Source organism: Mustela putorius, unplaced genomic scaffold (assembly GCF_011764305.1).
Source record: "Mustela putorius furo isolate JIRA1106 unplaced genomic scaffold, ASM1176430v1.1 tig00003853_pilon_pilon_pilon, whole genome shotgun sequence".
Lineage (NCBI taxonomy): Eukaryota > Metazoa > Chordata > Mammalia > Carnivora > Mustelidae > Mustela > Mustela putorius.
In genome coordinates, this window is record NW_025422005.1 from 43,727,653 (window position 1) to 43,745,943 (window position 18,291).

Below are 18,291 nucleotides of genomic sequence, written 5' to 3' on the forward strand. Positions count from 1 at the left end.
GAGAAACATTGCACAAAACCTTCCAGAAGGCAAGCTCTCAGTTGGCAGAGGCCAGATGGAGATTTGTCTTAGTGTCTAGTCCGACTAGACACACAGTCAGTGTGACATAGGGAGCTGTGTGTGTGCTGATGAGTGGATGGATGAATAAATGAAGAAAGGAACTAATGAATGAAAAAAAGCAAATCTGCACACACAAGCATCAGCAACATTTCTGGGCTCAAACCCATGTGCCTGCCTTGCACCCTCCCCAAGGCGGCTTCTGGCCTCCCTGGCCCATGGACCCTGCCTTCTCTGACCTGTGCCATCCTCTCTAAGGGAGTGGGAGAGCACAAACTTAGGAGGTGGCCACGGAGGCTAGGACTAGAGCCTGGTTGAAGTTAGGAGCAGGTGTCCCACTGGCCCAGATAATAACTGTTCCTTCTCCCCCCTACAGGCAGGGGGATCCCAGGCAGCAGCAGGTGGCCTGCCCCTACCTGGAAAACAAGCAGAACCGAGTCAGAGCTCTTACAAAGACTCAACCATCTGCCACCTCGTTTTACAGATGAGGAAACAGGACCAGAGGGAAGGAGGAGCAAGGCCTAGGCATTAGCATTCTCCACATCCTGGATTTGAGGCGGAGTCTTTCCCATGAACTGGGGACACCTTCTCCTCACAGGGGTGGCATGTAGCTTTCCGGGGGTCAGGGACACAGGTGGGACCATCAAACTTCTGTGTGGTTACCTCTGTGGATTTGGGGTGGCAGCTGGAGACCTAGGGTGGGGGGGGCAAGATCCCTTTAAGCTACCCTGAAACACCATTGGCAGGTATACAAGGGCAGGCAGGGAATGTAGAGAAATTAAGTCGCACTCACCACGGAGTTATGGTGCTGGACAAACCATGTACCCAGATTCTTTTACTTCATCACAAGGACCATGCGGCTTAGATCTACGATCCCAATTTTATAAAGGAGATGGGGCCACATGGTCTCACCACTAGTGAGTGTCAGAGCCAGGATTTGAACCCAAGCAGCTCCCTCCAGAGGGAATCTGCCTCCTCTTCTGTGTTTTTATTCCATTTACTTTACAAATATTTAACCCAATTGGCACCAACCAACAGCAAGGCCTCCAAGGCCTCTGCCCTCAAGGTCACTGTTGAGTAGATAGATGTCAGAAATCTCACCTTGAACTGGAAACTGCTCCAAAGAAGAGAAATAGAGCCACAACAAGCAAGTCCTCACCCCTGCTTGGAGCCCTTGGTGGCTCTCCCTTCCCTCAACATTCTTGGTGTGGCACTCAGGGCCCTTCAAGGTCTGGTCCCTAACTGCCCCTAAGGTTTCCTCTCTCCAACCTTAGCCCAGCCATCCCAGACACATTCCATTCAGCTGTGGGGCAGGAGGGTGCAGTGGCCTAAGCACACCTCTAGAGCCAAGATATCGGCCTTCCAATTCCAGCCCTGCAACACATTAGCTGATGGCCTCAGGCCCTGTGCCTCAGTTTCCTTATGTGCAAAACAAACAGCATAATAGCACCTCCCTCATGCAGGTGCTGTGAGAATTGTATGAATTAATCCATGTGACATCCATGGAACAGCTTGCCTCAAACTAAGCTCTCAATATAGGACACATTTTTAATTCTCCAATCCTGCCATGTTCTTGGCTGTGGACACTGCTCCCTCTGCCTGGAGCATTCTTACTTTCACTTGTACCTTTGCCTCCACCCCCCAGGTCTTCCTCCCTTTCCTGTTTAACATCCAGTTCTTAACCAGGCCTGCTGCCTTCTCCGGGAAGCCTTCCTGGTCCCATCCCACATGTCCCATGACAACCATTACCACACTTGCCACACTGCATTTTAATTTTCTGCTTACTGGATGATTCCTCCCCCTTCTTTGTAAACTGAGTCAGGGACCCTGAACCGTGCACTTCTGTACTGCCAGCACGCAGCACAGCACCTGCTCAGCACATAGCAGGTACACACAAGTAATCACTGAAGGCCCAAAGGAAGGGGTGTGAGTTCTAAGTGGATTAAGGGTGGAAGCCACCACACATGATGGATACAGGCCATGAAGTTGGGAGAGGGACCAGGAAAGGGTGGTGAGTATGGGCTGAAGGACCCCCAAGCAAAGGCAAGGAGCACATTCGAGGGGGCGAGCGGAGCGGCCTGGCTCACTAACAACACCGGCCACCTACTGAGCACTGAGGGCGCGCCAGCATTCTAGGGTGCTTTATGTGGACTGGCTTACCCTGCCTGGGAGCAGGAAAGTAGTTTACAGTAGTACCATTTCACTGACAAGGAAAGTGGTACAGAGGGTAACTTGCCCAAAGTTAGCTAGCTAGTGAAAAGTAGAGCCAGGATTTGGATTCATGACTCCCCTCAGCCCTTCAGGAGATCTCTGTAACAAGACTGGGTCTCTGTCTTTGAAGAGCTGGGGTGAGACCCAGTGGCCCTTGCCTGTTCCCTCCGGTGCTGTGGTACAGTACCCTGCTGTGGTACAGTCTTGACATTCAGTGTCCTGCAATGTCCTCAAACTGTCAGCCTGCGCAGAGTCTAGTCTGCCAGAGCCTGCAGATGACTCCCCATAGCACTCGACACCTTGCCAGTAGGGCTCCTGTCAGCCCACAAGCTTTCTGGCTGAGGCTGGGTGACAAGTTCTTCCCTTACAAATGGCATGTCCCCAGTCACCATTAACCAGTAAGTGCTTCGTCCTCACTCTCCTGGCCTACAGTTTTATTTCGCCAAGACCAACTAGGCTTTAACCCTGTAAGCTCATTAGCAGCCTCAGGGGTTGGCTTAATAGGAGTGAATAGCATCCCTGCACCAAAGTGGTACCTGAACGGGGACCCTAAAAAGATACCACCCCATTCTGCTGGCCCACGCGCACCCCCCGACTACATACAAAGGGCTAACTGGCCTAGTATAAGGGCAGCTGCCACTTACCCTGCTGTGAGCCTGACACCATTGTCCCTGTTTTACCGAGGAAGCATCTCACACAAGGTCATGTAGCTATCAAGTGGCCTAGACAGTCTGACTCCAGCATCTAAGGTGGGTCATTACGATATAAGTCATTAAGTGCATCTTGATTTTTTTCAAGTATATCCTGAGTTTGCAATAACAACATAAAAATATTTCCCATTTTCCACAGTATAAAACCTTTCCTGATTCTAAAAACAAAACCTTACATGCCCTTGGATGCATAGTAATCCAGTCTAAAAAGGTTTCTGGCATCCTGGTGTAGAAATGATGGTGGGAACTCTGTGAAGTTCCCTGGCACTCAAATAGTTAAATGACAATTTCAACAGATTTCTGCAAAATGCCTTTATTGATAGCCCAGCAGGTGTTTCTTCCATTAAAACACAGAATATTAATGAAGCCCTTGATTTACATTCTAGGCTTGATTTACACAGTGGTTTTGTTATGCACCAGCTTTTGTCCCCAAGTATTAATTCTGCTAAATATTTCCTGGCCAGTTGCTTCTAGATCTCCCCAAGGAATGAGCAATGATAATACATCTTATGCCTGTTATTTTGCCAGCATCCCCCTTTCATCAGTATGGCAAGAGGTAACATTGGCAAATTCCACCAAATAGGAGAGAGCAAGTAAGGTACATGGTCTGAATATTTCTTTCCTCTAAGGAGATGGAGCCATTCTATAGGCGTCACTTAGTTCTTGCATGTGGCCCTCCGCAGGAAGGTTATAAAGCATCACATCAAGAAAACTAGATGCAGGTCTTGAGATATGTTACCAGCAGACCCCGAGCTCCCCGTGGTGGCCTTTCCTAAGTCGTCCGGTTTATGAAGGATGTGTTTCCTGAGTGCACCGGGTTAAGCATTTCACTTAAGTGAATGCAGGCAACCCCCTGGGAAGTGCACTGCCATGAACGCATCTTACAGATGAAGCTGAGATGCATAAAGGGCAAGTAATTTGTCTAAGGTCACATCCCTGGCAAGTGGCAGTGGATCTAGGATTATGTCTCTTCCAGGTTCTGATCTTCCCACCATAGCGTACTGACCCTGGCTTCTTAGAAGACACCCTGGCTTAGTCATCAGGACACGTGGATTTCCGTTCAGCTTGCCCTTGGGCCAGTCACTGTACTCCCTGTATTTCTCTCCCTTGGAAAATAAAGGATGGTACCTATTTCACATGTCCAAGGCTTTTGTAGTCCAGAGGCCGATCTGGCACAGACATCTCTTGCAACAAGATCAACCAGAGGTAGCCTGATTTAGGGACAAAGCTCTTGGCCTGCAGTCAGGTGTTCTGCCAGTCAGATGGTGTGCGGCAGGTTAATTCCCACTCCAGGCCTGCTTCCCATCTGTGAAATGAGGGGTGGACAGGCGGGGCTCCAAGTCCTCCTGTTCTAAACTTCCATGATTCTGTATCATCCTCGAATTATTCTGTAACTTGCACATTTATGAAGATTTTAAAGTTAATTGGTTCTCTATTCCTGAAATCTGATTTTTTTTTAAAGACTTTATTTATTTATTTGACAGACAGAGATCACAAGCAGGCAAAGAGGCAGGCAGAGATAGAGGGGGAAGCAGGCTCCCTGCCAAGCAGAGAGCCCAATGTGGAGCTCGATCCCAGGACCCTGGGATCATGACCTGAGCTGAAGGCAGAGGCTCAACCCACTGAGCCACCCAGGCGCCCCCTGAAATCTGATTTTTTAAAGTGCTTACATTAGGCTAGCTTTCCAACTTCCATAAATCAGCTGATGGAGCACAAATTCACAATTACAAAAAGGGGAGTGGGAGGTAGAGGCTTCCTGTTAGGGAACGAACAGGACACAGGGATGAAAGGTACAGCACAGGGAATATAGTCAATGGTATTATAATAGTGTAGGGTGACAGATGGGAGCTATACTGTGAGTATCGCTTAAAGTAGTTACTCAATCACTGTGTTACATACCTAAATGAATGTAACTCCATGTATCAACCAAACATCAGTAAGAATTAATTAAATATTTAAAAATATTTAAATGCCAATTTGCACAAATTCTAAGTGCTTGTCTATTTGAGGCTAATTTGATTAGATAGACATAAATAATTCAGTTTTATTTAGTGAAAGTACTTTTGTCTTGGTGGAGGCCATGCAGTTGTAATGAGAATGGAATCAGTGTTGGTCAGTCTTCGGATGTTGGCTCTGATACTTTGGAGCTGTACACCCCCGAGTAAGGTGCTTCAGGTGCCTCTTCCGTAAAAACAGCACCCACCTTGCACAGTTTAGAGTACGAAAATGATACACGACAGTGCCTCACAGCACAGTGGTATGTGGCAGGCCCTGAACAAATAAATGAGCAAATCGTTAAAAGCAGAGAGCTCCCATCAGTCCGATAATGTACAGAGCAAATGACTCAAAACTCTCAGCCACAAAGCCGCTCAGGGACGGCCCAGGCCTGGGAACCGTGAATCAACTCTGTGCACAGGCGCTTCAGAATCATTTACAGAGCTTTAAAATGCACAACACCCACGCCACACCCAGACCCTAACCTGAACTGGGTGGGACCAAAGTGCAGCCCAGGGGAAGGTCCCTGATTTATAATCCAGCCTTTCTAGGTTTGCTCTTGGAATGCACATCTCCTGGCCCAAATGCCAGGCCCAGAGCACCACTGGTAGGCCTGGGGCCCATCAGCACTTGGCATGTACATCAACAAACCTGATGGTGTGCGCTTGGGCGTGGATTACTCGAGCAGTAACAGCAGTAGCGGTAAACTGCTGGGAAGCTGTTTGACAAGTGGGACAACTGGCTAAGACAAGAATTGCAGTATGCTGGGATGGCTCAAGTCTGATCCTAGTTTTCCAGAGAATTCAGGCAGAGACCTTGATATGTGCCCCCTGGTGTGGCTTGAGGAGCAAACTCTGCTCCCAGGACAAGCTCACTGTGATACCTGAAGCCTGCTATCCCTCACATCTGGGGGAAGAAATGGTTTCAAACATATTCCCAGCCACCAAAGGTAGGCTTCTTTTTGTTTTTGAGTGGAGTGTAGAAAGAGTAGAAGAAAGGACAGACGAGTCCCAGGTAGGAAGCCACTGCACAGTTAAAATGGCAGGTGTTACCACCATTCACTGACAGGCAAGGCTCATTCAGTCAACAGAACCTGATCTCTGTGCTATGCCGCCTCAATATGGCCAGGTCTCTGGAGGTGGTTTTTTGGGCCAGTAGCTAATTCTATCAACTTTCCATGTAGCTTAGACTATGGAAGATCAGAGGAACCAGATCTGCCTGTCGTGAACCTCTTATGAACCCACTGGTGACAGCTGTAAGGACTTTACAGATCTAGTTCCATTTTCTCATGTCACAGATGGGGAATCTGAGGCCCCAGCAGGGGAAGAGACATGTCCAGTGGGGGAGGGCTGGTGGGCCTGCTCTTCAAATGCATCAGGAGGCCAGGGGTCAGACTGCCGGAGCTGGGAGGGCCTTGGCCACTGGCCACCCTCACCCTCCGCATGGGAAACTTGGCCAAGAGAAGGGAAGTGACTCACTGAAGGGCCGAGAGGAGCAGCTCTTTCTTGCCCCTCTGCCTCCTCACCAGAAGAGAAGACAAATGGAAACTGGCAGCACGGCCAGCCCAGAGAATGGAATCACAGACCTGAAATACAGACAGTCTAAAAGGACTGGATAAAAGTCAGCTTCCTTAGCATGCTCCCTCCTTCCATGAGCTGCCTTGTTTCTAGAGAGACCCGCCCTGGGAGTGTAGGAAATGGCAGCCCGAGAGTGAAGAGAGTGAACACCGGAGGCTGCAGGATGGGGTGGGGGTGGCTCGGGGCTTTCAGACAACCTGCACTTGGCTCAGAAATTCCGTGACGCCCTCTCTGGTGAGGAAGACCACCTCACCGGTGTTCTGGCTCCAAACTTCAAAATGTGCCGGGTCCTCCAGGGCCCTCTTGCCTGCGATGATCACAAAGGGGTAGCCAAACTTGTTGGCATCTTTCAGTCTGTTTCCAATAGTCCGATGGGTCCTGTCGTCGAGCAGGACTTCCCTGCGGAGCTGCGGCAGCGTCTCCGTGATAAGGTCGTACAGGTGGCCTGCAAGCTCGGCGGCCGCCTCTTCCTTACTGCCCTTCTTTGGGGGAATGAGGCACACCTGATAAGGCGCCAGGAGCCCTGGCCAGCGAATGCAGTCCTCTGTGGACAGCACTTCGATGGCGGCGGCCAGGATCCGCGTCATGCCCAGGCCGTAGCAGCCCATCTCAGCCAGGCATGGCTTGCCCTGGGCGTCGGTGAACTGGGCGTTGAAAATGGAGGAGTATCTGGTGCCCAGGTGAAACGTGTGCCCCACCTCGATGCCTCTGGCCTCGGTGAGCGGGCCCCGGCAGGCCGGGCAGTCGGTGTGCGACATGCGCAACGTCTCCATGTTGGCCGAGAAGCCGCAGCCAGGACACACAGCAAACCGGTCCTCCCCGATGTCAGCCGGCAGCTGGAACTCGTGAGACGTGGTGCCCCCGATGCTGCCCACGTCCGCCTGCACCCTGACGCACTGCAGCCCCAGTCTGCGGAACAGGCTGCCATAGGCCTCGCCCACTAGGCCGTAGGTAAGCCGGGCGGCCTCTGGGGAGGCGTCGAAGCTGTACATGTCCTTCATGTAAAACTCCCGGCCGCGGAGAAGACCGAAGCGGGGCCTGGGCTCATCCCGAAACTTCCTTGTCACCTGGTACAGCAGGAATGGGAGCTGCTTGTAAGACACTGTCTTCTGGGAGGCGACTAGGGCTGTGATGGCTTCCTCATGAGTGGGTCCTAAGCAGTACTCCTTGCCGTGTCTGTCTCTGAGTCTTAGCAGCTCCTTGCCCATGAGGTCCCAGCGGCTGGTGGCTCGCCAGAGCTCCGCTGGGCTGAGGCTGGGCATGTTGACCTTCTGCCCCCCGATGGCCTGCATCTCCTGGTCTATCAGCCGCTCGAGCTTCTCCAGGGCGCGCACGGTATACGGCAGGAGGTGGTAACTGCCAGGGCCTGCCGGGTGGATCAGGCCCACCTGTAGCATCAGCCGCTGGCTCTTACACGTCAGGTCGCCAGACCTGCCCTCAAGAGACAACACCTGGTCTTCCCGAAGGTTCTGGGGCTGGAACATGCGAGACAGCACCAAGCGCTTCCCTGTCTCGGGGTCACGGTGGTAAAACCTGTGAGGACCACACCCAGAGAGCTGGTGGCTGCAGGTGGCCAGGACAGGCAGTGCTCTGCATCTTGACAGCAGCCCTTTCATGACACCTGGCCCAGAGAAGCACTTGTGCCTGGAGAGAAATGAGCCATGCAGAGATAAGCGTTAACTGTGTCCTGACACCCAGACGAGACATAGCCGGATGAGTTTGGTCTCCAACACACTTCTGAGACAGCCACCGACTTTGCAGATGCAAACCCTTTCATTTCTAATTTTCTAGCAGATTCAGGTCCTACTTCTTTTTAAAAAAAAAATCAATATTCTCCCATTTATAAAAATATAACAGCATACTGTGGAGGGACACCACAGCATGGGATCACAAGGGCTCTGGAATCAGGCAGCCTGGGTTCCTGGAGTGCTTCTTGTTACTGCACCCTGTGTAGCTCAGGACGTGTGACCTAACCCCTCTGTGCTCAGTTTCCTCATGTGCTGAATGGTAATACAGCAGGACCACCCTTGCGGGTTTATTGTGGGGACTTAGAAGAGTTATACAAAGTTAATAGAACAGTATCTGGCACATTCTATGAGTACAATCCAGGCTATTGTTGCTATAGAAAACTGGGGGAAAAAACCAGAAAGAAATAAAAAAGAAAAGGAAATCAACTCCAGTCCCTCAGCCTGGTCATAACTGCTGCTGACGAGTCCTTGTCTCTTCTGCCCACACCCTCAGCCCGGTTCCTCCTTAAGTGTCTTGTGCCTCTTCCCTCCTCCTAGCACTCCCCACCAGGCCTCACGCTCATGACTTGGGAGTCAACATCTGCACTCCCTACATGTCTCTCAAGCTTCAGACCTACCTAGCCAACTGTATCCCGAGAGAATACACTGCACAGATACTCTAAATGCAGCACTGGGAAGGAGCTCAGCATCTTCCCCCCAAGCCCCGCCCCCCCAGTGCAGCCTATCACTCTCCATGGCCCCAAAAGCCACCCTTTGCCCAAACCAGATGCCTGGGTCCATCCACTCTGCCCCCTCATGGCCCCCACACAGCAGCCCTCTTGGCCCCGTCATTCCTGCCTCTTCGCTTGCTGTTCAGTCTGTCCCTCCTCCTCCCCACCTCCACAGGCTCCATCCATGCCACTGCTGTCTTCCACCATGAGCCACTGCAACAGCCTCCCCTCTGGCTTCCAACCCACCTTCCTCCAATCCATTCTCCATGCTGCAGCCACAAGGGATGCATCCCTCATGGATGGTAACAGTGCTTTTCCTGAAGTCCAGTACAATGACTTCCTGCTGCCCTCAGAATCAGGTCTCAGCTTCTGACCCTTCCAGCGCACATTTGAGCTTATTGCTGGCCTTGTCAATAGCCCTTTCCCTGTTCCAGAATGTGCCATGCTCCCTCTTAAACACTCTGTGCCCCTTGCATACCAACACCGCTTATGCTCCCAGCCTCGGGATCCCCATCCTGTCCTCTAGGATGCCTTCCTTGCCCCACATCCCTGCCCAGAAGGCCAGCTTCTCCCACAGCAGCCCCTACTGATCACCCATCGCTCAGACTGACTGCTCAGATAGCCCGCTGCCTGTGCTCCCCTGGGTATGCAGCTCTGTGCGGCCAAGGACCTTATTGAGTGTGCTTGCCACTCGGCACGGAGCAGGGCTTTACTAGACACTGTCTGCTGAATGAGCACATGTGTTTCTCTAGGATTTCACAAAACACTCATATTCCTGATGGCAATACAGCATTTCATTAAGCATATCAGAAATGATTCTCCTACTACACAGAGTTGTCATTTTCTCTGTTACATACAATCTACAATGAACAGAAGGCTTTTGTTTGTGGTACATTTGGGAGAGATTCTCAGGAATGGAATTACTGGTCAACACATATGAACTCTTTTAAGGTTCCTGATTTATACTGCCAAGTTCAGTGAGAGCCTCTACCTTTCAGTATCTCCCATTACAAAGAGCTGCCCTGCCGTATGTGGACAATGGGTTATCCTCTCAGCTCCGGAGCCTGAAACCCTTGCTCGGCCCCCTCCAGCTCCCAGGGGCCTCGAGTCTTCCAGCTGGTCCCCTGCCATCTCAGGCAGCCTCATCCATTTCCCCCATGCATGGTACAAATATTACCATCTCCTACATGGCCTATGGCCCGAGACAGGTTGCGATGCACTATCACAGAGCCCTAATGTGACTGACTGAAAACGTTCCCATCTGACCTCCTCACTTACTTCAGGTCCCACTTCAGGCCAGTGGCTCACACCAAAAACTCCTTCCCCCTTGATTCCTCCTAAAGCAGACAGGTATGTCTCTGTCCGACCTTCCTCTCAAGTTCACCCCCTCCTTTCTGGCTTACTGCCTCTTCTGGGTTAGCTCCTCAAAAATGCTTGGTCCAATGCAGTAGCCCAGTGGTTGTGAAACTTAAGTGAGCATCAGAATCACCTGGATGTCTTATTAAAACTCTGATTGTGGAGCCTCAGGCCCAGAGTTTCTGATTCAGTAGGCCTGGGGAGTGGGCAGGGAAACTATAGTTCTAACAAGTTTCCAGGTGATGCTGATACTGTTGGTCCAGGGACTACACTGGGAAAAGCATTATAAACTCCACGTGAGCAGTAACTGTGCTTGTATTATTCCAAGCTGCATCTGTAGCATTACACACGGTGCCTGCCCACAGGGGATACCCAATAAATGTCCATCAGTGACTGGATTGAATGACTCTTGAACCCTGTCTGTCCTGTCTCCAGATTACAGCTAAAAGATGATCCAATCACTCCCCTGCTTATAACCCATCAATGGCTCCCCATCATAATTTTCTTGAGATGGTATTTCCATAGAAAGCCTCTTCATATTTTGATCCTAACACACCTCTGTCAGCTTTTTATCCCATCACTCCCCTAACATGTCCCAAACTGCTCATCACTCCTGGAAGAGGCCAGCTTTACCCCAGCAACAGCAACATTCAAGCTCCTTATTGCAAGAAGCATCTCCAACCCCTCCAAAAAGAGAGAATCACTTCCTTCTCTGGGCCCCCATTGCACACACCTCTTCCTTGTTTACTGTTCTGGAATAATTTTCAAAAATATCTCTGAGAAACTTCTGTGTGCCAGGCACTGGGAGTGAGCAATGCTTCACGTCCTAGTCCTCCATTAAACGAGGCGTTCGTGATGTTTTCTACATTGTCAGATTTCAGGGCCTAGCACAATGCCTAATATTTGCTGATCAAAGGTATTAGTGAACGAAAAGCAAAGCGATGGGGTACAATGCAACAATTATCTGGGTAGTTTAAATAAGAGCCATAAGCCCTCTGCCTTCACCCGCAATGTGTCTCCATCCTCAGATCCCTCAGTTTACCTAGGTGGAAGATTAAGTACTATGATTTCAAAATTCTCAAGGTTATCCACAGACAATACCTCGAAAGCCGTATAGGAAATAACTTGTCCTGCACCTCACACTCTGGCAAAGAGCCTCTGAGTCATTCAGTCATTCAACAAATTTTTACAGAGCAGCTACTCAGGTCCTTGAGGCACAGGCCTCTTTTAAGGTTAACTCACAATGGCCCTGCAACCCCATCAGGAAAGCTGTGCGTAAAGCACTTCCAACAGTGCCCGGTATATAGGGAGCGCTACAGTGTTTGCAATCACGCTCAACTCACAGACGAGGTAAGCTCAAGGATGTGAGGTCACCTGACCAGCGACACTGCAGATGAGCACAGGGGCACACCTGGAAGGCTAGGTCCTCGCCTGCAAGTTCCACCGTTTCCGTCTGGGACCGTGTAGCATCAAAGCAATGGGGCTCCAGACCTGGTTCTACGAACCAGCTCGGCCTTCACTGGCTACGTGACCGTGGTCAAGTGACTTCAGTCTCCAGGCCTCAGTTTCCCCATACATAAAATGGGAAGGTTGGCCGGGCCACCAGGCGGTCCCAGAGGGTCTCTCCAGGGCTGGCACTTCCGGAAACACCGTGACACTCACAAGACCCGAGGTCCACAGGGGAGAAAGGTCTGCGCTCGTGTTACAACAGACGAAACACACTATCCCAGAGTTCAGGTGTCTGCGACCCCGCCCCAAACCAAGGAGGGACGCACGTGCTGTCACCCACGCTCACCAACCGAAGTGCCAGTCAACGCTGTCCGCGCGCCCGCCACGCCGGCCCAGCGCGCCTGCGCTAAGGGGAATTACCCGCCCCCAATCCCCGCCTCCTGCCTTTCTTGCCAATCACAAAGCCGTTCTCACGGAGACTAGCTCCACCCGACTCCGGACGCCTGTGAGAGGTTTTCCGGAAGTTTAGCTAAAGAGAAAGAACTCGGCTCTCCTTCACGACCATAGATTGGCTTGGTCAGCGTAGAGCAAATTACCGTTCCGGAAGTGCCCTCTAGGACTTAGGGAGGTGTAACTCTATGATAACAGCCTGGCGTTGCCTCCCACTGCCCGGGCCTTCCCCACTCCCGGAATGGAAAGGCTGGCGGCGGTGTAACCAAGGCAACGCTAGGGCCTTTCCGTTCGGAATCTACCCTAGGATTTTACAGGTTTTCAATTTAAATACATTAAAATTTTTTAAGCAGAAAAAAGTACCCTCATTACAAAGCCCAAGACAGTTTTCAAGAAACTAAATCAAACTTTCATTCAAAAAATATTTTTTCAAGGGGCGCCTGGGTGGCTCACTGGGTTAAGCCTCTGCCTCCGGCTCAGGTCATGATCTCAGGGTCCTGAAATCGAGCCCCGCATCGGGCTCTCTGCTCAGCAGGGAATCAGCTTCCCCCTCTCTCTCTACTTGCCTCTCTGCCTTCTTGCAATCTCCATCTGTCAAATAAATAAATAAAATCTTTAAAAATAAATAAATAAAAATAATATTTTTTCGAGCAGCTACCATGTACCAACAACTTGGAGAAACTGGGAATAGTGAACAAAAGAAACAAAATTCCCTGCATTCAAGGTAGCTTTTATTCTAGTGAAAAGAGTCAATAAATCAATATAGTGAAATTTAGGAAATTTAGGAGGGCAACAGGAACTTGGTAACCAAAATAAGTAGTATTTTTAAGCAATTAATTAAGTTTACTGTAAAAAAATAATCCATGGTAAACAAAATACCAAAGTTTTGCGAAAAGACAGGATCCATCTGTAACCATCCATAGAGGAAAAAATTAACTATGAAAAAGGAATGGGTTGGAGGTAGAGTGGTTGCAATTAAGGATAATCAGGGAAAGCCTCATCTAAAAAGTGACGTTTTGGCAAAGACCTTTAGGTGAGAGAGAGCCTTGCAGCTGTCTGGGGGAAGAATGTTCTAGACACAGGGAACAAGCACACATGTCTTGAAGAGGGAGCGTATATCATGTAACTTCAGTTAACTAAGAACAGCTGTAGTCTATTGAGTGCCTAAAATGTACCAGACCCAATATAAGACCCCGGCCCCAAGACGCTCTCAGACCCTGAGATCTGCCAGGAGCAACATTGTATGATCAGTGTAATAAGGCCTGTGGGAGGGTAGGGAAGGAGGACTTCAGTGAGGAGGTGATCTTTAAACTGAGTCGAGTTTCCCCAGACAAGAATGGTGGTGGGAATGGAGTGGAATGGCCAGGTTGAGAGACCAGGGCACTTGGGGAGGGAATCAGGAAATGAGCTGGTATGAGGGAATCACAGGGTGTCAGAGGGTTTACATCTTCATCTCCCACTGCTTCTCACAAAGTGCTTGACAGGCCAAAGTAGTTCTTCTCAATCTGAGCTGCACTGGACCCACCCTGTGCCTCAGTCCTCTTGCCCCGAGATGCTGGATATCAGTCTGGGGCGAACCTTAGTGTCAGTCGCCCCCCCAGATGATCTAAGCTGCAATCTGGGCTAGTTCAGTGGGTCTACATGAAAGGCACTGGACGGCCTGGTGGGGCACTGGGTTGCAGGGGGCAGTGTCGACAGGTGTCATCACACTGGTCCTAGAGTGGAAGAAAATACAGCTTGCGTAGACCCCACGAGGGGCATCTGCCTCCCCCCAGCTAGGAAGCCAAGCACAGCTGGGCTGGACTTGAGCTTTTTTACTTTAAGAATGTCACTGGGCCTCTGCAGCTCAGCACTGTGGTCCAGACTTTCCCTAAGGAGTGCAATCCTAAAGGTTTTACTGAGGCAACACTCCCCACGCCTCCTCTCCGGGGGCAGGAGGTGAATAATCTTCAGTATCAGGACCCACAGGGCAACCTTATTTCTCCCTGCTCCCATGCACGTTATTACATCTCTCCAAATCCTGGAAGTGCCAGGCATCCATCCTCCGCACCCTGAGGTGTTAATTATTTCTCAATTAGCAGTTCCCAGGCTGTAGAGCATAGTGGTGTGGAAAGGCCCAATGACTTGCCGTGTTTATACACCCCCACATCTTCAGAGCACTTTACCAATGGTAACTAATTAATGCTTACGACCCCCTTGGGAGGCAGGCCGAGAACTGCTGCATTTTACCATGCTTTTGCAGGAGGTTTTGCAGCCTGGAGCCAGCCATGGTCAGAGTAGATTTGCTCCCCACTGAGAAAGTCCAGGGGTGGTGGAGACCCAGAATCTAGCCCTTTTCCCACAGCAACTTCTGGTGTGACATTTCAATCAATTACTTGATCAGTTATCTATTGGGTATTGATTCATAGAGTTCATTCGTGATTAGAACCCCACAACCCATAAAACAGAAAAAAAAAACCCCACAGAAAAAATTCATTCATTCATTCAGTGTCATTAAAAAAAAAAAAAAAAAAAAGCAAAAGGACCCCACACGCCACACCTGCCCTTGGTGCCCCATAGCCCTGGGGACACACCACACACTTAGTAGTTTGCTTCCACTGGTCCTTGGTCAGACTGGGGAGCTCCCTGGTGGTAGGTACAGGTTTTGCTCTTTTATGTATCCTTAACCTTGACCAGAGGGCCTGGCCTGATTGGGGATTAGCAAAGCATTTTGTTTTTTGATTGTTGTTTTAATATATGAATGAATGAATGAATAGATATATAGGTAGATAGACAGTTTCTTCCTCAGGCAACCCCCCTCCAAGGACACACTGAATTATTCCCTCATCCAGAGCCCATGGCTTGGCACAGAGTGCCTCTAAGTACATGTTGAATGAACAAGTGAAGTCAGAGTTCATGGTAAACTTCCTGACCTCAAGTTGCTCATAATTTCCCAGAGAGTCTGCTTCTCAAAGTGATGGTCCCAGAATCCTGTGGTAAGAAGTTGTGAAGAGAGGAAATCAAGAACTGTTCTACATGGGGGAGGAGAGAGAGAATGGAGTCAGGGAGGGCTTCTTGGAGGAGGGGACGTAAAAATGGACCTTAAAGGATAACTAGGAGCTTCCCAGGATGACAGGGGAGATAGAAAGACAACGTAGTCAGAGGGAAAGCAGGTGACCACTAGCTGCAAGGAAGAAGGCTGAAACATAGTCTGGCTGGAGCACACAGCACACCCAGGCATCGTGGAAACACAACTGGGAAGGCTGTGGGTGCCAGTGTGCCGGAACCTTCTGGACCAATCTGTGAGCTTCTGTTCAGTTCTGAGCTACAGTGAATGGTCTTTCCTGAAGAGTGATACTCCTCTTCCCACCAACACACACACTCATCTATTTTGCGGCTTAGCGCAAAACAACTCCTCTGAGAAAGTCCCTGGGCATTTTGCATTTCACCCTGCATTCCATGTATTTGTTATAATTTGAAAACAAGAATGATTGTCACTCCAAGAAAATGGCTGTTTCCTCTACTGAAGATGCCGGCCAATGGGAAAAGCCAGCCTGCAGGAAATGGAAGGACTTTACACCAGGGAAGGACATGGGCCGCCATGTTTCCTTGCCTGAGTGAGGTGTGAACTCGAAGGGAGGAAGAGGATGGTGAGAGAGGCGGAATGGGTGACTCCTTCAATGGCCCAGACCGGGGCAGGGGTGGGAGAGGAGGGTAGAGACTCCATGGCCCAGGGACATACAACCAGGTGGACTCCTGAGCCCACCCCCAGCGTGTTAGCCCAGATAGACTGGACGGGAGGGGGGCAGGGCAGCCTTGGCTAGGCATTCTGCCAGCCACTTCTAGAGATGTGACTTGGGGGTCTCCTGCTTCCTCGGTTCTTCATTAGTAACACAGGAATCATGAGGCACACATAGGGCCATTGTGAAGGTTCAATGGGAGATGTCATGGAAAGCATGTGGCTCATCCTTCAATTCATTCCAACTCGAAAGACCCTGCAGCTCCCCTCACCTATCATAAAGAGAGAACCATCATTCTGCTGCTGCCCATTCCCTTCAGACTCCTTACTCCTGCCACCATGCACGACACTGATCTCTTTTTTCTTCAGTGGCCTCTTCTCCTTGGGCCCAGAGTGTATCACTTGTTCACTTGTTTCATGCCTAAGTCTAGGGTCATTAGAGAAGACCAGAAGGAGGCTGGGAAGGTAGCCCCCCAACTTTTAAAAAAAGATTTTATTTATTTTAAAAGAGGGCGCCTGGGTGACTCAGTGGGTTAAGCCGCTGCCTTCGGCTCGGGTCATGATCTCAGGGTCCTGGGATCGAGTCCCGCATCGGGCTCTCTGCTCAGCAGGGAACCTGCTTCCCTTCCTCTCTCTCTACCTGCCTCTCCGTCTGCTTGTGATTTCTCTCTGTCAAATAAATAAATAAAATCTTTAGAAAAAAAATAAAAGAGAGGAAGTAGGGGCGTCTGGGTGGCTCAGTGGGTTAAAGCCTCTGCCTTCGGCTCAGGTCATGATCCCAGGGTCTGGGATCGAGCCCCGCATCGGGCTCTCTGCTCAGCAGGGAGCCTGCTTCCTCCTCTCTCTCTCTACCTGCTTCTCTGCCTACTTGTGATCTCTGTCTGTCAAATAAATAAATAAAATCTTTAAAAAAAAAAAAGAGAGGAAGTGTGCAAGCAAGTGGGGGGCGGGCAAAGGAAGAGGGAGAGAGAAAATCTCAAGCAGACTCCTCACTGAGTGTGAAGCCTGATGTGAGGCTTGATCTCACAACCCTGAGATTATGACCTGAGCTGAAATCAAGAGTGGGACACTTAACCCACTGAACCACCCAGGTGTTTTAGTGGGCCCCTTTTTTATCCAGAATCCTCAGAATTGAAGAGTGTGACTACTAATCATCATCGTTCACATTTATACACCATTTTCTCTGAGCCAGGGGCAGTACTGAATGCTTTACACCGTATCTGATTAAATCTCATGATAGTCCCGTGAGGTACAAGTACCACTGTTATGTCCATGTTACAGATGAGGCAACCAAGGCTTGGAAAGATTGGTTAGTTTGTCCACGTTCAACACAACTAGTGAAAGGGGGAGAAAGGATCATTTCCAGGTCTTTTTGGCATAAAACCTGATTTCCACACTCACAGCATCCCAGTGTCAACTTATTTGTATCAGACATGCCTCGACTCCTAACCAGATTTGCAGGAGCGATCACCCAAACAGACCGTTTCTGTTCTGCTGGGGCCCCTCTGTCTGGGCACCTGCTCTTCAGGGCTTGGCTCAAGGGATGTTACGTTAGGGATGTAATGTAACATTAGGGATGTTTCCTTGAAGCCCCCACCGGCCGGGACTCTCCCTCTCTTGAGACCCCCTCAAAATTGTGTCTGTTCCCTCTCTGGGGTTACTGCTGAGTGTGCACACACAGTGAGGCAAACTGACCTGAGTTCCAATCCTCACTTTGCTGCCTTCTTACCATGTACCTGTGGGGGATACTCAACCTCCCTGAGGCTCACATGCCACAGCCTTCAAATAGCAGTGACAGCTTTCCCTGGGAGTCTGATGAAGATGTAAAGGACTCAGCACGGTGCCCGGTGCAGAGTCAGGGTTCAGGAGGGCTTGCTATTATTATTCTTATTATTGACGAGGAAGGAGCCCTGGCTGGCACAGTGCCAGACACACAACTAGGTCAGTAGCTAGGCAAGATACAAAAAATGCATCTCTTCTCCACACACACCCCCAACTAGCCCATGAGCTCCCAAAGGGTGGAGGGACATGTCATGTCCATTTCTAGCCCTGCTGCAGTAAATCCGCTTACTATGTTGAAAGGTTTTGCTCTTTCCTGCACACAGTAAATCTCAATACCTATTTGCCAAATTAATGTCTTTCTGAATAATTCCACCAATTCATAGAAATGCCTTGTTAAACTTGCAACAAAAAATACCAGCAATTGTTTATCTGTCACCCAGTAACTCCCTCTCGAGTACCTGCTCACGGTGACCTCTGCAGAGCACGGGCACACAGGCTCGAGACTGTGGCATAGTGTAGCTGTCCTGG

The 18,291-nt window shown here is 50.0% G+C and overlaps 1 protein-coding gene across 5 annotated transcripts; it reads right to left on the reverse strand.

Annotated features, from left to right (window-relative positions):
- Positions 1–4,545: 4,545 nt before the first annotated feature.
- On the reverse strand, positions 4,546–12,238 carry PARS2 (prolyl-tRNA synthetase 2, mitochondrial). 5 transcript variants are annotated; one of them, XM_004751607.3, is made up of 2 exons: positions 12,160–12,238; positions 4,546–8,194 (listed from the first exon to the last, which is right to left on the reverse strand). In XM_004751607.3, the coding sequence occupies exon 2, from the start codon at positions 8,164–8,166 to the stop codon at positions 6,739–6,741; it is 1,428 nt and encodes a 475-aa protein (XP_004751664.1). In that variant the 5' UTR covers positions 8,167–8,194; positions 12,160–12,238; the 3' UTR covers positions 4,546–6,738. The 5 variants fall into 5 exon arrangements, with proteins under 5 accessions (XP_004751664.1, XP_004751666.1, XP_004751663.1 ...); XM_004751609.3 differs by having other exon boundaries at positions 12,164–12,236; XM_004751606.3 differs by having other exon boundaries at positions 12,027–12,234.
- Positions 12,239–18,291: the final 6,053 nt, after the last annotated feature.

What these genes read in the sequence shown, in the direction of transcription:
- PARS2 (XM_004751607.3), bottom strand. Translation starts at nt 8,166, where the DNA reads ATGAAAGGGCTGCTGTCAAGATGCAGAGCACTGCCTGTCCTGGCCACC.